Genomic DNA, 16,369 nt, shown 5'->3' on the forward strand with positions numbered 1-16,369 from the left:
GAGCAGCCTACAAAGATGACGCTCTGCCACGAAGTACCGTGTTCTGGTGGTTCAAAGAGTTTAAAGAGGGCCGAATGACAATCACGAAAGCTGGTGGACCAGGTGTATCAGCGTCAGCTGTTACTGAGGTGAACATTAACACGGCAGCAGTCATTGTTTGAGAAGATCGCCGCATCAGTATCGACGATCTGGCAGCCGCACTACGCATATCTCATCTGGTCCACCAGCTTTCGTGATTGTCATTCGGCCCTCTTTAAACTCTTTGAACCACCAGAACACGGTACTTCGTGGCAGAGCGTCATCTTTGTAGGCTGCTCTCAACATTCCTAGAGTTTCTGTTGCACTTTTCCCCAGGCGATAGCAGAACCGTATAGCTGCAAATTGTCCATCTCGTAATGACTCCATTTCTTCTACAGGCGACTTCTAGAGGCGGCGCAGAACATCACCTGCAATAAAAAGTCGTGGTTACCAAACATGCAATGATTCCTTAACAACATTTTATATATATGCACAGCAAGACCCACCCTACTTGTATGCCAAACTATGAAGCTCCAGCGTTAACAGAACTGCCGGGAAAAAAATCAGTCCAAGTCTTTCTTGACTTGCCCTCGTATATTCAACATTTCCTTAACAACCGTTTATATCACTATAGCAACCTACCAACCGAAATGTATCTACCAATCTACAGATATTACCTGCATTATTTCTCTGTTCTTCTTCTACAAAATGCTCGAACACTGCTACCCTGATTACGAAGGAAATATATAAAATACTACGTTATCGTTGTAGGCATCAATAGTAAGTTACAATACATTGGACAATCCTTGTTCTTTTCCCTTCTGCGTGGGACATTCCTTGTTCTTTCCCAGTTGGTCAAATCTTTTGCCCCTTTTTACATGGACATTTCTACATCTACGCATGCGTGGCATACGCAGTGAAATAGTACCAAGAGTCACCAACAAATAGGCCAAAGCACTCTTTAAAGCACAAACATGGACATTCTTTGTTTATTCCCCTTACCCTTTAAATGCGATGAGTCTGCTGAGTCACTCACGAAGGACTCCTTATAAAAATATATTGTAATGATCTTTACATACATGTTCATATAATTGTCAAGAGCCATTTCAGAAGGACAAAAAGATAAACAGTTGCACAAGTGAAACCATTATACAGAATTATATATAAATCGTGAAACTCCTGCCTTAGCCACCAGGAAAATCCTGATATTGTTTCAAATGCAAACCGTTTCCCGTTATTGCTTTGCATGTAAAATTTTAAGGTCAACCTATCATAATCAGTACGCTAAAATTGAGGTATTAAATTACAAATTTAGTATGTTGATATCATTCAATAAAATTAAAATTGCAAGTCCAATCCAAGCTAATGTTGGAAAATACGTAGGCAGTCGATAACTTTTGCCAATTTCTATCATATTTATGCAACATCTTCTCATTGGGAAACAAAACAAATCTGAAATAATGTATAGACACAATCTCATGTAATATTTCTCGGTTGATTATCGCTTTCATAGTTGTATTGTGTTTTGTACCGGTACTGTATCCTGTAATCTAGTGAGTCAAGTTCATTGTTTTCTTGGTATCATGATTTTCTTATGGTTCAGAGTTTGCTCAACTTGTTACCGTGTTTACAATAAAATAGCGTAGATATTATGTCAAGATTGCAGACTGATGTGTTAGGAACATATCTTCGATCCCATTTGAATCCAGGGATCTCACAAGTTCGGGAACAGATGCATTGTGTACTTGGGAACGACCCTACAGAACATTTAAACAGTATATAGTGCTTTCCCAGTTTACGGAAACCCATTTGAAAGAAAGAAGTAGCTCTCTAGTGTTACTTCAAAAGAGGAATGTATAATTAATCAAAATATATGGGAATCTTCCCTCTGAGATCCTTAATAATGTTAAAAAAGTAATTCAAAGTGTACCCTTGAATCACTTAATAGTCCATTAGGAAGCCAGTGTATTAAGCCGTGATCCGTCACGATAAAACTGTCAGACACGTAATGCATCTAGTAGCATGAGGAACGCAGTGTGTTTTGACTATTTCCCTTCCGACGTGAGGGGGGCGCGGTGGCTCAGTGGTAGAGCGTTCACCTCTGGTGCTTGGGGTCCCGGGTTCGATCCCAGCCCCCGCCAAGTGAACTTTGTGGTGGACAAACATCGTGCTCGTGGGTTTTCTCGGGGTTCTCCCGTTTTCTCTCACTTTCTTCATTCCACCATTTCACTCATCTCTCATAATCACCGTCTCCTTTAGCCTAACCGGCATAACCGTGGGACGTAAAACTTAAAGATTTAATTTCATTTTTTTTCCTTCCGACGTGCTCCAGAGCGATCCACCAGGCGTCCATTAGATGGCATTTTGTGCTTTTTAAGTGGTCACCTAACACACATAAGTTGGTTTGTATATTTTTTCACTTGTTTGTGTGGCATGTCTGGACCTTGTATTTACACTTATAAGAGTTAAGCCCTCCCGAAGTAAATCTGCACCTACGATATCCAAGAAATACGTATTTCACAATGTACTAGGAGTGCTTTCCTGATTAAAGAAGTACACATTGCATGAATTCATGTATGTTTCAGTAAAGTGGGATAGCACGTAGTATGTTTCACATGGATGAGCAAATTTGCATTTAACAGGATTCAGATCAGATGTTTGGGACTATTTCTGAATTATTGACTCGTGCAGATAAAGAATCAGGATGCACTTTATAATATAGTAGTTTTTAAGACTAATTGTTGTCTTGTAAAGCCTTAAAAGATCCATTCTATTCATTGTTGACTGTTTCGTAACTCCGGGGGAATGTGGGCGCCTAAGAACGTGAAGACAGCTTAGTAGCGTATAGGATTAAGATGTCATATGATACGTTATTACTTAACAGCAAATCCACGAAACTTGCTTCCAGTATGATGCGTATGTTATCTGGCATTTGTTCTAATATTTTAGTTACGAGATACGGTGCCTACATTAATAAGTTCCGTAGAGACTTTTAAAATTACTAATCGTCTTAATGTTTATGCTTGTTGCCTTGTTTTCTTTTTGTCAGCTAATAGATTTCACCCTAGTTCTTTCAGATGTTAGCACCCAGATTCTTATTTGGCATCTATAAGTTAGATAGAACTTCCATGACCACTTGCAATCGATATCCACATTCTGTTGGAAGTGCCCGTAACTTCCATTTTGTATTATAAACATGAATATCAGCTCTGCTTATCTCGCCCGATGCCGATGCAGCGAAAGTCTTGGCATGAAAATACCAACATTTTCCTCTTTCAAATATGATTGGATTACAGTGTGTGCTTGTGGTCACTTTTCGATAATGGACTTGATTTCTCAGCTCAGTATAATGGGGGTACTGTATCGTTATCGTCGTGCTGTAATATGGTAAAATGTGGTGCAAAATACGAAGAATGCTGTAAGTATGTGATATACCTTCACTAAGCATATAGAAACCAACAAACATACGATATGCAGAGATACACAGAAAAGATATGTGTGCATACCTCAAGTATATATAATTTGAAAGGAAAGGTACGACGCAAAGAAGAGAACATGAATAGGCAAAATCATAACGCAGCTATGGCGTAGAAATACAAAAAAGCCTGCTTTATTTTTGAAACAGGTTTTTTGACCATAAAAATATCACTTTTTTTAAGAATATATATATATATATATATATATATATATATATATATATATATATATATATATATATATATATATATATATATATATATATATGACTTTTTTTTGACTTTCCATAATATTCTTATTCAAGTACCACCTTTGTTTTCCTGTAGGAGATTCTATAATTAAAACAGTGGTTTAACAACATTAATTACTTACGAATCTGGATTTCCTTATTTATTTTCGAACACACTTCATCAATAGCAAGCAAGTGTACGTTATGCGACCCGACTTACAGTGGCGTTCACGTTGGTTGCCTAACCACCTTACAAAGTGCCTGAAAGTGATACGTCTTGATATGTGTTTTATTGGTAGCCTAAACTCAAACTGAAAGACAAGAAAAAAAAGTACCCTAAAACAAGAAAGAGACACAACCCCATTTTTGTTTTGGTATAGAATTTGGCTTACATGTTCTCCATTGAGGAAACACTTTATTGTGAACTCCAGATATTAGAACATAATGTAAGTTCAATTTACAAAATTAAAGCCATAAACGGCCACTTTAGGTACAATACTATTTGAAAGGTAGTAAAAGTATGTATTCTTTCTTTAGTGTTATATCATGTCAATATATTTGAAATGGAAAACTTGGGTATAACATCTTAACATTCTGCTGCTCGAATTTTAACGGCCTCAATAGATATTATGTATGTAAATACATTTGTTTCGCGTAACCTTCTACATAAAATGCCTAGCTCCAAAAACGCTACTAACTGAAGTTCTATTTTATGCATATTTTTAGTCTATTAAGTCTAACTACTACACTTTTAGAACAGTCATTGCTGACATTCACTAGAATATTTTTGTCGTTGAACATTAGTTTAATAGCTCTTCAAATAATTCGTTCAAACTAGAAAACCCATTCCTCCACCGATTTGACATTTTTTCTTTCCTAGCAAGCGACAGCTTATCCTTAATTACTGAACTTATTTTTTTGTGTTTATAATGCGGCTATTGATTTTTTTTCTTTGTGTGTGTGTGTGTGTGTGTTATAATAAGAAAAAAAGGTGGAACGTACTCTTATTTCTTTACTATGTTCAAAGAAGCCCAAAATTCCCAAGCAAAAAAGCCCTGGAAAAAACTTTTTTTTTTTAAATTTCCAAAAGACTGCATCTCTACCACCTGAAGTACCCGATCAAACATACCATCCACCAGCATTTGTAATATGCTTATAGATGTTTGATACCAATGCCATCCTGCAAGTCGTGAATATTATTACACTAGGTTTCGTTGGCGTACATCGAGCAGCTCAAATTACCTGATATGCTTTCCATCCGATCTATATCTGAAGTATTGGGAGGCAACTTCAGTATTTGTTTATCTTTCTCCCGAGTCTCTTGTGGTTCCAGCGACGTGAGTATTGATATTGTCTGTAACATCCAGTATCCACAAACTAACCCTTTGAACAGCACATGGCATGATTAACTGCTAATATCATTTGGTACTTGACTTCATTCATACGATATGACAGGAAAGGCAAGGTTTGTTATGCCATAATAACAAAGACTCCAAACATCATTACCCACTACTTCCTATATTGTTTTTGTTTTTCCTAACGTCGTGCCTGTAATATGTCCAGCCATATGGACCATCTATTATATATATATATATATATATATATATATATATATATATATATATATATATATATATATATATATTAGGGTGTCCCTTATTTTGGGTAATTTTGTGTTGCGATACGCACTCCTCCCAGATGTATTCCATGTAACCATAAAAACGCATTAGTGAAATAACAGCTCTCTACGAGAACGTTAACCTGTGCCGACTTGACGACAAAGTCATGAAATGGCGTTTCCACATTATAATAAATTTAGAATTTCCAACCATGATAATGGATAAACTAAAAGAGACAGAGAAACGAAACTTTGCACGAAGCAACTAGAGAAAGAGCGACATCTGCTCGTGTATTGAGAAATAGCACCGGATGAAGAATGTTGCCAACCCAAGATAAAGTTGTGTTTTTGTAAATGGAATTACCTAAATTGAATATCATCATTGGAAGCAACGATGAAAATAAAGACAAAAGAGATTGTAAAGGCAGATCAGTGTTGCAAACTTTTGGAGAAATAACGTGTAATATGTGTTAGCGCACACAGGGAGTGAGGTATTAACGTTTTGTATACCTTAAATCAGATATTGACAAGAATTGTTTGCGTTGACTCTAAGTCTAGAAGAATCCAGTGAACAGTGTTGCCATCAACAGAAGAGAAAAATTGAGTTTGGAAGGGGAAATGTCGCCCTTTCTCTAGTCGCTTCGTGCATAGTTTCGTTTCTCTGTCTCTTTTAGTTTATCCGTTATCACGGTTGGAAATTCTCAGTTATATTATAATGTGGAAATGATATTTAATGACTTTGTCGTCAAGTCGGCACGGGTTAACGTTCTCATAGAGAGCTGTTATTTCACTAATGCGTGTTTATGGTAGGGCTGTTCCGATAATCGAGTAATCGATAACAATTCGATAACATTTCAAAACCGTTTCATCGATGATAAAGAATTTTAATTTTATCGAACTTTCGAGAATCCCGAAATGTTTGAGACTCTCGAAATGTTCGAGTGTCTCGAAATGATCGAGACTCCCGAAATCTTCGAGACTCTCGAAATGATCGAGACTCCCGAAATGTTCGGGACTCTCGAAGTATTCGAGGCACTCGAAATGTAAGAAACATTAGACAACTTCGAGACACTCGAACTCTTCGAGACTCGAATTGTTTGAAAGCAGCAAATACAGAAATATATCAGTATGATCGCATTTGTCGAGTCGCTTGAATATTTAGAAAAGTTCGGGATTATCGGAGTGTTCGAAAGAAACGATATATTCGAGGCTATCATAGTTATATGTATTACATATATGCAGAGTGTTCATTTTAAAACTTCTCTCCTTAGCAATGTAGTGAAGGAAAAGTTTTTTCCCCACAGTTCTGTACAAGGTTTAAGCAGTCTGTTAGAAGAAAGAAAGAGGAAGAGAAAACATGCATCACCCGAATGGAATTGGAATTTAAGACGACATTAGTCTACTGATAGTCACTTTGCCAATTGCGCCAATAACGGGGCAGGCAGAAAAATAATTTTACATATGATTTCGACAAATACAACTTTGCAATAACTTATCAGATGAAAAAAGTTGTTTGACTAGTTTGGCTGCAAGAAGAAATCATTGGAGAAGTGAAGGAACCGAACTGATAATACACGAAACTTCGATAATACTCGAAATGTCGATAATACCCGAAACTTCGATAATACTCAAAATGTTGATAATACTCGAAATTTCGATAAGTCCCGAAACTTCGATAATACTCGAAATTTCGATAATACCCGAAACTTCGATAATACTCGAAATTTCGATAATACCCGAAATTTCGATAATAATTGAAATTCGATAATACTCGAAATTTTGATAATATCCGAAACTTCGATAATTTCAAATACTCGAACGGTTTCGAGTAATCGATGACAACTCGATAAATTTTCACTCCCGAAGTTTGATAGGTCTTCAGCCTTATCGAACACCCCTAGTTTATGGTCACATAGAATACATTTGGGGGGGGGGGGAGTGCGTATCGCAACACGAAATTACCCAAAATAAGGGAAACCTTATAAATTTTATTTTCGTCACTGAATATTTACCTGTCGCCATTCCTTTTTCCAGGTCATTTATTGTGCCGTTTGCAGCGTATCACAGCTCTCAGCATAGATTTACGTACACAAATGCAAAGATCTCACAACAACTGTGCAAGAGAGTTTCACAACCATTGAGCTTTCAAAGAACGTCTCTTCCCTGTAGCGGAGTTAATTTCCACTGTCTTTCATGGGATTTACTAATCCCATACCGTATACAAAGTCGCAGAAAATTATTCATAACACATAAGCTCCGTGCAAGCCGATATGCTATCTCATTGTGAGGCACGCCTTATTTATATGCTAATATCGTCCCTCTTCATCCTTAGACGACAGTTTTTCATTGTCCATTATTCCTCTTGTAGACATCATTGCACAAGGAGTTCCTCCGCACACAGCATTACTTTACACGCCTATCCTGTCTGCATTAGTTGTGTACCTTGCCTTGTCTGAATCCTCTGGATTCATTGGATATACTACCTATTCATGTGCAATTCAACTGAACATCGCTCGTTCTTATTTTGCAACAATTTAGTTGGGTACTTTTACCATTTTGATGTACTGGCATTTACACAACTCCAAAGTAGGGTTATCGTATGTCAGCATTTATGAAGACATCTCCGTATATTGAGAGTAAAAAATTTTCGTGCGCATACATTTTTCCTCATTTTCTAAGCTCAAATGGGTTGTCAGTTCAATTTCAGACATTTTACATTTAGAAATATGTTTGGCTATTCGTGTTCAAAGAAGGAACTGCCAAAAAAAGATCAGATCTACTGAAAAGTATGAATAGGCTTTTTTTAACATTTCAGTATATTTCTAATAATGTTTTGAAAAGCTAACTTGAAAGTAAAATGTATGTGTGGAAAGTTAATTTTCATATAACATGTTAGCTAGATGGAAGTTTGTCCGCTTTTTGACATTTTAGTATATAATAACCCTACTCCAGGATACCTTGTGACGTTCAATGCACATATGTCTCTGCATCAATCAATTTCTGCCTTCATGTTCCGGGTGATTTCTATTTGCTTGTACAGTATGACGAGAAATGATAGAGTTCATATCATTTTGCAGCACACCTGGGTAAATTAGGGCTTCACTTTGCAGAGAGTGCCAGTTCATGCATACTTGCAATGTATACTTACTAAAGTACATATGATATTTATTTACTTCTGGGTATTTATAAGTTTTGGCGAGCTGCTGAACTTCTTTCACCGTTAGCAGGACACAGTCATTTTAATGATGCTTCCGAATCGTTAATAAAAGTATTAGTTACGCCATTGAGAATATTTCTAGTGATGTGTATGTATAGATATGTGTCAATGTGAGTTCGTTTAGTGGATTTACTGTAATACATTGTAATGTCTTTTTTTCTTCTTTCTTTATAGGTTGCAAGCATGTAACCATGGATTTAAATCACATATTAGTTACCCTCCTTCATTTCTGTCCTAGCCTTTCTTATATAAGAAGTACTTCTGGACCAAATAGATAATTAAAACATTTAGTAAGGATGGAAGTCGCAGATCTGTTCAGGCTTTTGGAATCAAATGAACCAGCCATAGTTGAAGAAGCTAAGCAGGTGATCCATGAAAATTTTAATCTAAGTAAGTATTCATTTTTACTACTATTAATAGAATTTTAAAAATGTACAGTGTTTGACTGTGTAGAGATTATTTTTGCTTGTGTTCAGGATAAATTCTTTGTGATTAAACTCTTCATCAGCTGCTGTCTATTCCCTGACGTGTATAGTTTAACGATTACAACTAAATCTCTAACTATTAATGATTTAAAAAAAAAAAAAAAAAAAAAAAAAAATTGACATTTGAAAGTTGCAAGATATCGATTCATTTGTGGAAAGTTCTTTAGCTATAATGTCTATAATGGAACGATAAATATTGAAATAATGATGCAGCAAGATGATGAATAACAATTGAAGAAGCTAAACCAACTCATGATTACAAGTATTAATTTGGACTACTTTTGAAATACTTCTTTAAGTTACTTTTCTGATTTGTTGCAAACAAGAGCAACTTTTTAAGAAATTTAAAGAACTTCGCACTGCGAAATCAAAGCTGTCTTAAGAAAATGCCACTGAAGATGTTAGTTTCCATTGATAATTTCAGGCGAGTCATCTTGAGTAAGGTTTTTCGTGCGTGTTTCTCCGTCACACCAGACAGATACCGGGATGGTGTTTAACATGCATGTCTCAGGCAGCTTTCTTCCTTGCCCCTTTCCCCTGGTAGTGTCCTTGCCGAGGGACGTCATCCCTTATACTGGACGTGCCTAAGGCCATAGATACCGGTAATGCCCTCGGATATGTATAAATAAAACTAAAATAAATTCGGTACTTAGGCTTATTCCATGCTTTAAAAAAATAGTAATAATAATAATAAATTGATTCAACTCCAATGGGATTATGGACTCAAAAATGTTTTTAAACTATAGAAGATACTAGGAAACACTTCGTAGTTGCACGTACATAGTGATGTCGTCGCTCTTCGTTACAGAAAGTGATTTTGTGACCACATTTACAAAGTGTATCTCGGTTTACAAAAGAATGATTTCATAATGCTACTAGAGTTGAATCAACTTAGCATGTGACCAATTCTCTTCATAAAATGGAATAAGTCTAATTAACTATCGAAGAACAATATTAGATCATATATTCGAAATACAGTATATATCGTGAAACTGAATTCTTCAGATTGAGTATCATCCCATATCATCTCATGTTAATTGCCATTCATCCGTATCATATTATTAGATAAATAGTATTTTTTGGAAGCTTTAGCAATAGGCTCACTGCTAATCGTGTACCATGCTGTAATGATGTACTGGGCTACTTTAAGTAAGCTAGGTTCTTTTGAAATGTATAGGGCTAAACTACAATTATAAGCCTTTTTTTTTTTTAACGAAATTGTTTTTATATTAAAAATATCATATTTATTCGGAACATAGTGGTTATATAAACTTCTCAACGCTCATATTGCCACTTAAACGATCAGTTGTGATCGGTTAGGAATCTATTTCATACTACTCAATTTTATCATATTTATTTATCGATACCGAAACAACACCAAGTGTGTACAGTAAGAGAGGTAGAGTATAATGCACGAATTATGCTTGGGTGATTCACCTCGAATAAAATAAATATTAAAACTGTCAAAAACGCTTATTGTAGATATTCTTTTTTCATTTCTTTTCCAGCGAAAGAATCCTGGTTGCTCAATGGATTATTCGATTACTATCTTTCGACCAGCTCCACGCGGTCAGTAGAAATTTTGGTTGGTGTTAGAGAACCACATGACAAATATCTTTTTGACAGGTAAGATATTGCAATATATATATATATATATATATATATATATATATATATATAGATAGATAGATAGATAGATAGATAGATAGATAGATAGATAGATATGTGTGCGTATGTATGTATGTCTAATGTTCAGAAATTGTGTGATCAAACTCCGGGAAGTCCTTTATCAAATGAAAGAAAAGAGTCTAATTAAAATGGATCGAAAAACACCACCTTTTAGAGTTACAAACCGCCAAAAATGCAAAACATAATGTTTTAAAACGCTCTGGCTTGAAAACTGTGAGACCTCTTGCAAGCGGGTCAAAGAATTACTCAGAAACTAGTATGCATCCTGTCTAAATATTTATATTTTGCAATTCGGTACCGGCGAAACAAATACTCAATTAGTTTGTAAAATCGCGTCCTCAACAAATCCTCGTAAGAAAAAGTTACATAGAGTAAGATCTGGTGACTGTGGGGTTCATTTTATGATCCTTGAACCTCTTCCAATTTATCTTCCGTTGAAATAATCAGCGAGGAAGTCTGACGACGTAAGAAAAATGGTATGGAGCGCCGTTTTATTAGAGAATGTGGAGTTGACTTGGGGCAAGGCATATTGCTACATCATGTCTTGATAATTGTTCGAGTTCAGTGTTTCCCCAGCAAGAAAGAAAGAGACCAATAATTTTGTTCTTCATGGCACCACACCACATATTGAATTTCGGAGAATCAAGTTCTCTTTCTAGCACTTCGTGAGGATTCTCTGACCCCCAAAGCATACAGTTATGTCTCTTAATATGTCCACTCACATAGAAGGTAGCGTTGTCTGAAAAACAAACACAATTCAGGAATGCGTCGTCTTCAAAATTTTTTTCAAGCATGTCTTGTGCGAATTGTACCTTCAGCGATTTATCAGCCAGTTTTATGCGCCAATGAAGTTGAATCTCGTAAGCATGCAGGCGCAGTACCCTGGGCACATGTTTCACAGACTTAATACGCAAAACATCTGTTGAGGCGTTCACATGATGACTAGCAGACAAGCAATAATAGTTTAACGAAGAAAAAATTGAATTTTTCCTGTCGATGTGATTGTAGTAAGATCTCTCGGGCTATCAGCCTGGTTAAAATATTGACTTCAGACGTTTCGAATACAGACATTGCATTCATTTTCAGAGATTGTGATAAAGGGACCGGAAATATGTGGCCATATATTTATATGGTGATTATTTAGGAACGGAGCTATGAATGTGGACTTGTGATTGGCATAGGTTAATGCTTGCCCCTGTTTGGCTGTTAATGTGGTTATGAGAAGTACACGTTGTTGAGTGGCTGTTTCTGTTCCTAAAAAGGGGCGACCAGATAAGACTGAGTTAAAACCCATTGTTCATTGAGATTACTGTTTTCTCGTGAGATTTCTATAGGTTCCTTTTTTATTCTGTCCCAAAAATTGCTGCGTTTGTGTACTATGGTGGTATTTCTAAAATGGACTCTTTGACTCAGGTCTGCTCGTCCTGACTTCGGGTTGCTGAAGTCTGATGTAGCTATTGTGATCTTTGAAGCGTTGTTCTATGGTACGTCCAGTTTGTCCTATGTACGTTCACCACTATATATTAATAGGCTATAAGACACTCCAGGAGTGCACAGGTGCAAGGTTTGTGAATAACTCATATATTATGTCAAGTATTCTACTGAGTTTGTTTGAGGTGTGGCTGATGAAAGGCATTACGGTAGTGGAGAGGATCCTCACTCTTGACTTTTTGATCACTTTATGCTTAGTAAGTAACGGCCTTCATGGCGATGTTGGTATTTGTAGGACTGTAGCCATTCTCTTCTAGCGTCGAGCGAAGATGATTGAATTTCTCTTGTAAATTTTCATGATCACTTACAAAGACTGCTCTCTGATCCAGGGTGTTCGCTCTGTAAGATATTGTGACTTAATGATGACATTTGCTTGCATTGGGATAGAGATCCGTATGTGTCGGCTTCCTGTATACACTGTGTCCTAATGGACCGTCAGGTTTACGGCGAACAAGAATACCAAGAAAAGGGAGGTATCCATTCCGCTCCAATTCCATGGTGCATGTAATCTGAGGGTAGCGATTGTTAAGAAATTTCAGAAAATCTAGTAGTATTTCAGGTTCATGTGACCAGATAGCAAAAGTATCAGTAATGTATCTAAAGAAACAGGAAGGCTTAACAACCGCCCCAGCAAGAGTTTCATATTCAAAGTGTTCCGTGTAGAAGTTGGCAATGGCTGGAGAAAGGAGATCCCATGGCAACTCCATTCATTTATTCATAGTAACATCCACCATACAAAAAGTACGTGGAGGCCAGTGTATGATGAAACAAACAGTTAGTTCCGGGCTGAAGTAATTTCGCATCAACTGCGTTGTGTCCTTGACAGGAACTCTTGTGAATAGAGAAACTATGCGAAACTGATCAGGAGATAATTTGGATCATTTTGAGGGTTATCAGGATCTGAACCTAATCGGAAGAGCTTTCAAAATGATGTTCATAGTTTCCAGCTCATGGATTTAAAGTTGACATAAGGTACTTTGCGAAGCAATATGTTGGGGTCCCTATAGTGCTGATAGTAGGCCTCAAGAGGTACACCATTCTTCTGAACTTTTGGTAAACCATAGAGTCGAGGTTGTTGGCTTCCTTATGTGGACAGACTTTTTGCGCAGATCCTCGGGAAGTTCAGACTTCTTGACCAACAGGTTGCTTCAGTGCATTTTTTAAGAAATCGCTACTGGGTATCCAGGGACAAAAAGGGCCCTTGACACCATAACAAAATTCAAACGCTACAGAACGTGAGAAAGGTTTACAATTTGTTACACTTTGTGACATAAAGGATCCTTTTTAACAATTTAACCATCGCAAACTTTCAATCATTTTGTAGCATCTCACTGATCGTAAAATTGCCAAATAAAACGAAACATTTCTGGCAATATTTAAGAAGCTGAAGAAGAAACGGAAAAATAGACAGTGATGTATAATCTGAGTATTAGAGCTCCTAATATCTGAGTATTAGGGAATAAGGAGATGGGCACAAAAGTAACCATCGACAGATTTAGAAAATATTTTGGTAGGGACTTCTCTTAGGAATACTTCGTGTTTAGAAATCCCAGAATTTTAGGAAGAGGGTTTGAAGGTTTATGAGTAACATTTGATTCGTTTTCTATAGAAATCCTAAAATTTTGGAGAAGTTCAGGCCCTTTCAGGAGTAAATCCGCCACTGAAGGTAACTGTAGAACAAAGAGAGTTAAAAATTGTTAAAAATAGCGCTTTGTACTTAATGGATAATCCCTTACTTTCTTATATGTTTGTGCCATCTATTAATTATGTCAGAAAATGTGCCCGAAGAAATCTCAATTACCAATATTGCTCATAACAGACACGAAATGTTTGGTTGCCAGGAAATGTTAGACCAGGATAAGCCAGGTTAGGTTAAAGAGAACAATCTTTGAAAAGGCTGGAATTGGGCGATAATGAGAATTGGGAATCTCTAGAAAGTGAACCAAATTACGAATGCACAAGTGTAGCTCAGGAATAGCTGAAAGCTAATCTCAACAGGCTTCTAAAATAACGACTCAAAATTATGTACGTATAATCAATGCACTCAATACAACCCAATCTAAGTAAAAAGTCAAAAGTAGTTTTATCAAAGTTGGTAAGTTAATATGCATCGCATCAAATGAATATCAGCAATATAGTGCACAGCAGATCGGTTTGATGGTAGGATATGTGTAATAATCATGTGGTGGTAAAGAATAAAAAGCAATGTGACTTTAAAGGAAAAATCGTCTGTGATAGCTTCTTCTGAATAAAACGGAAATTGATTCTAGGAAACTCGATATTCAATTGTCCCCAGAAAACATACAAGCTGCAACAGAAAACAAACATGGCAAGCCTAACTACAGTGAAACCTGTCAACTTGGCCACCTAAGTTGGCCACCTGCTTATCTTGGCCTAGTTCGTCTTGAACCTGCATTTTCCCATAAGACATTCGTTACTTACTACTCTATAAGTTGGCCACCTGTCTATCTTGGAAGTTGGCCACACTGAAGCAATGTTTACCCTATGATGATAACGATTAATTTACCTGCGTATCTTGGCCAGGAAAAATACAGTTTTGTTATTTTTCTTAACTCTTTCGAATTCCCATATGAGAGGTAGATGTTCTGTATTTGTGACTGGACACAAAGAAGCATAGATTCGCACGATTTGTTCTTGGAGGTCAATGGCCAGAACACTACCCTTATAAAGGGGTGGTAAAGGAAGATATGAATAAGAAAAAGCACGTACAGGACTTCAGGAAATGGTTGTACGTATTGTTTACCCTGTCTGTTTTGGTAAAACCATTAGCTATATCAACTCCTCTCATCAGTAAGGAGCTTCAGTAATTCCGGAAAATTCTCAAGGTTAAAACTAACCATCTCAATTGTCAACTATTGGCACCTGTCGGCTTGTCAAAAGATAGCGGAGTTTTTGAGATATGAATTCCCTCAAGATTTTCTCAAAACATATTTTGCCCCGAGGGAAACACTTCTAGCTCATTACCAAGAGGTAGTTAACTACGATATTAGAATGTGCATATCTGGCAAAAAGAATAAAGGAAATATGTCTAGAATGAACCACTATTCAGTAACAACTGAAAAGATGTCATATAAATTGCATATGAATTTCTCAATTTATAACTTAGCTTTTCTTGTTTTCAATCTGAATACTCAGTGTGCTATAATATCAATTTCAATAAACTGCGTACATACACTTATATTTCGAGCTCCCTCGTGGCTAAGCGGTTAGCGTACGCGCCTATGGCGTGGGAGACCCGGGTTCGGTTCCCGGCGGGAGCTCATGTGGTTCGGATTCCACGTTAATCAGTAGGTCCACGTCTCATATAGCCTCGCTGCTGAAAAGGGACGCTAAACTAAAATCACCTCACCTCACACTTATATTTCATGGTTGTTTGTGTTATTGTGTTTTCAATCCGAATAATCCAATGTACCAGACTAGTTTTCACGAAGAGAAAGGTATGCACATATATTAAACATACTATCAAGAGCGCCGATCCTGGGGGACCGAGGGGGCCCGGGCCCCCCAAAGCTCATGTAGCCCCCTATTTTATTTATGAGTATACAATATTTGGTATAATTTGAGTGCAATTTGTCTTAAAATCTTCATATATATACCTTCTGCATCTGAATCCCCCCCCCTTCCAATTTACAGAGAAATCGGCGCCCTTGCATACTAAAGTAATATTTTCTAGTACTGTATATTTTTATGATTACTTTATATACATTATTTATAAGTAGCTGTCGTGCCACTGCTTATTAAAATTTTACAATCAAGTAATACTAGAAATCCTATTCTAAAAATACACAAATCACAATTATTTTCTGTAAGTTGGCCACCTGTCTAAGGTGGCCACTTTTCGATGAAACCGATGCTGACCAACATAGACAGGTTTCACTGTAATTCGGTCGCTCTAGTTCCTTCCTATTTACCATAGCCTCCTCTTCAAGAGACAGGTTAGCTTAGACTCAAATATGTTCTAACACGGGGACCTACCGTACAGATGACAGATAACAAGTCTGGTTTTGACTTCACGTAGCTACATTAATCATTCGGCGTGAGAGATTTTCACTAAAAAGCCATCGGCGTCGAAACTCTGAATCAGCAGTTCCTTCTTGCTGTACATCTCGCCGTTTTTGATCGAA

General features: G+C 36.8%; 1 protein-coding gene across 4 annotated transcripts in view; it reads left to right on the forward strand.

The window, feature by feature from the left end:
• The window catches only part of Tsc1 (tuberous sclerosis 1 protein hamartin), a 109,982-nt gene that overhangs the window by 5,500 nt on the left and 88,113 nt on the right, over positions 1-16,369 (forward strand). For all 4 annotated transcript variants that reach the window (XM_081764869.1, XM_081764872.1, XM_081764870.1 and 1 more), the window contains exons 2-3: positions 8,734-8,949; positions 10,553-10,670. In XM_081764869.1, coding sequence (XP_081620995.1) covers positions 8,856-8,949; positions 10,553-10,670 — 212 coding nt within the window. In that variant the 5' untranslated portion in view covers positions 8,734-8,855. The remainder of the gene's footprint in view (positions 1-8,733; positions 8,950-10,552; positions 10,671-16,369) is intronic.

This window comes from Thermobia domestica, chromosome 7, assembly GCF_964235325.1.
Source record: "Thermobia domestica chromosome 7, izTheDome1.hap1.1, whole genome shotgun sequence".
NCBI lineage: Eukaryota > Metazoa > Arthropoda > Insecta > Zygentoma > Lepismatidae > Thermobia > Thermobia domestica.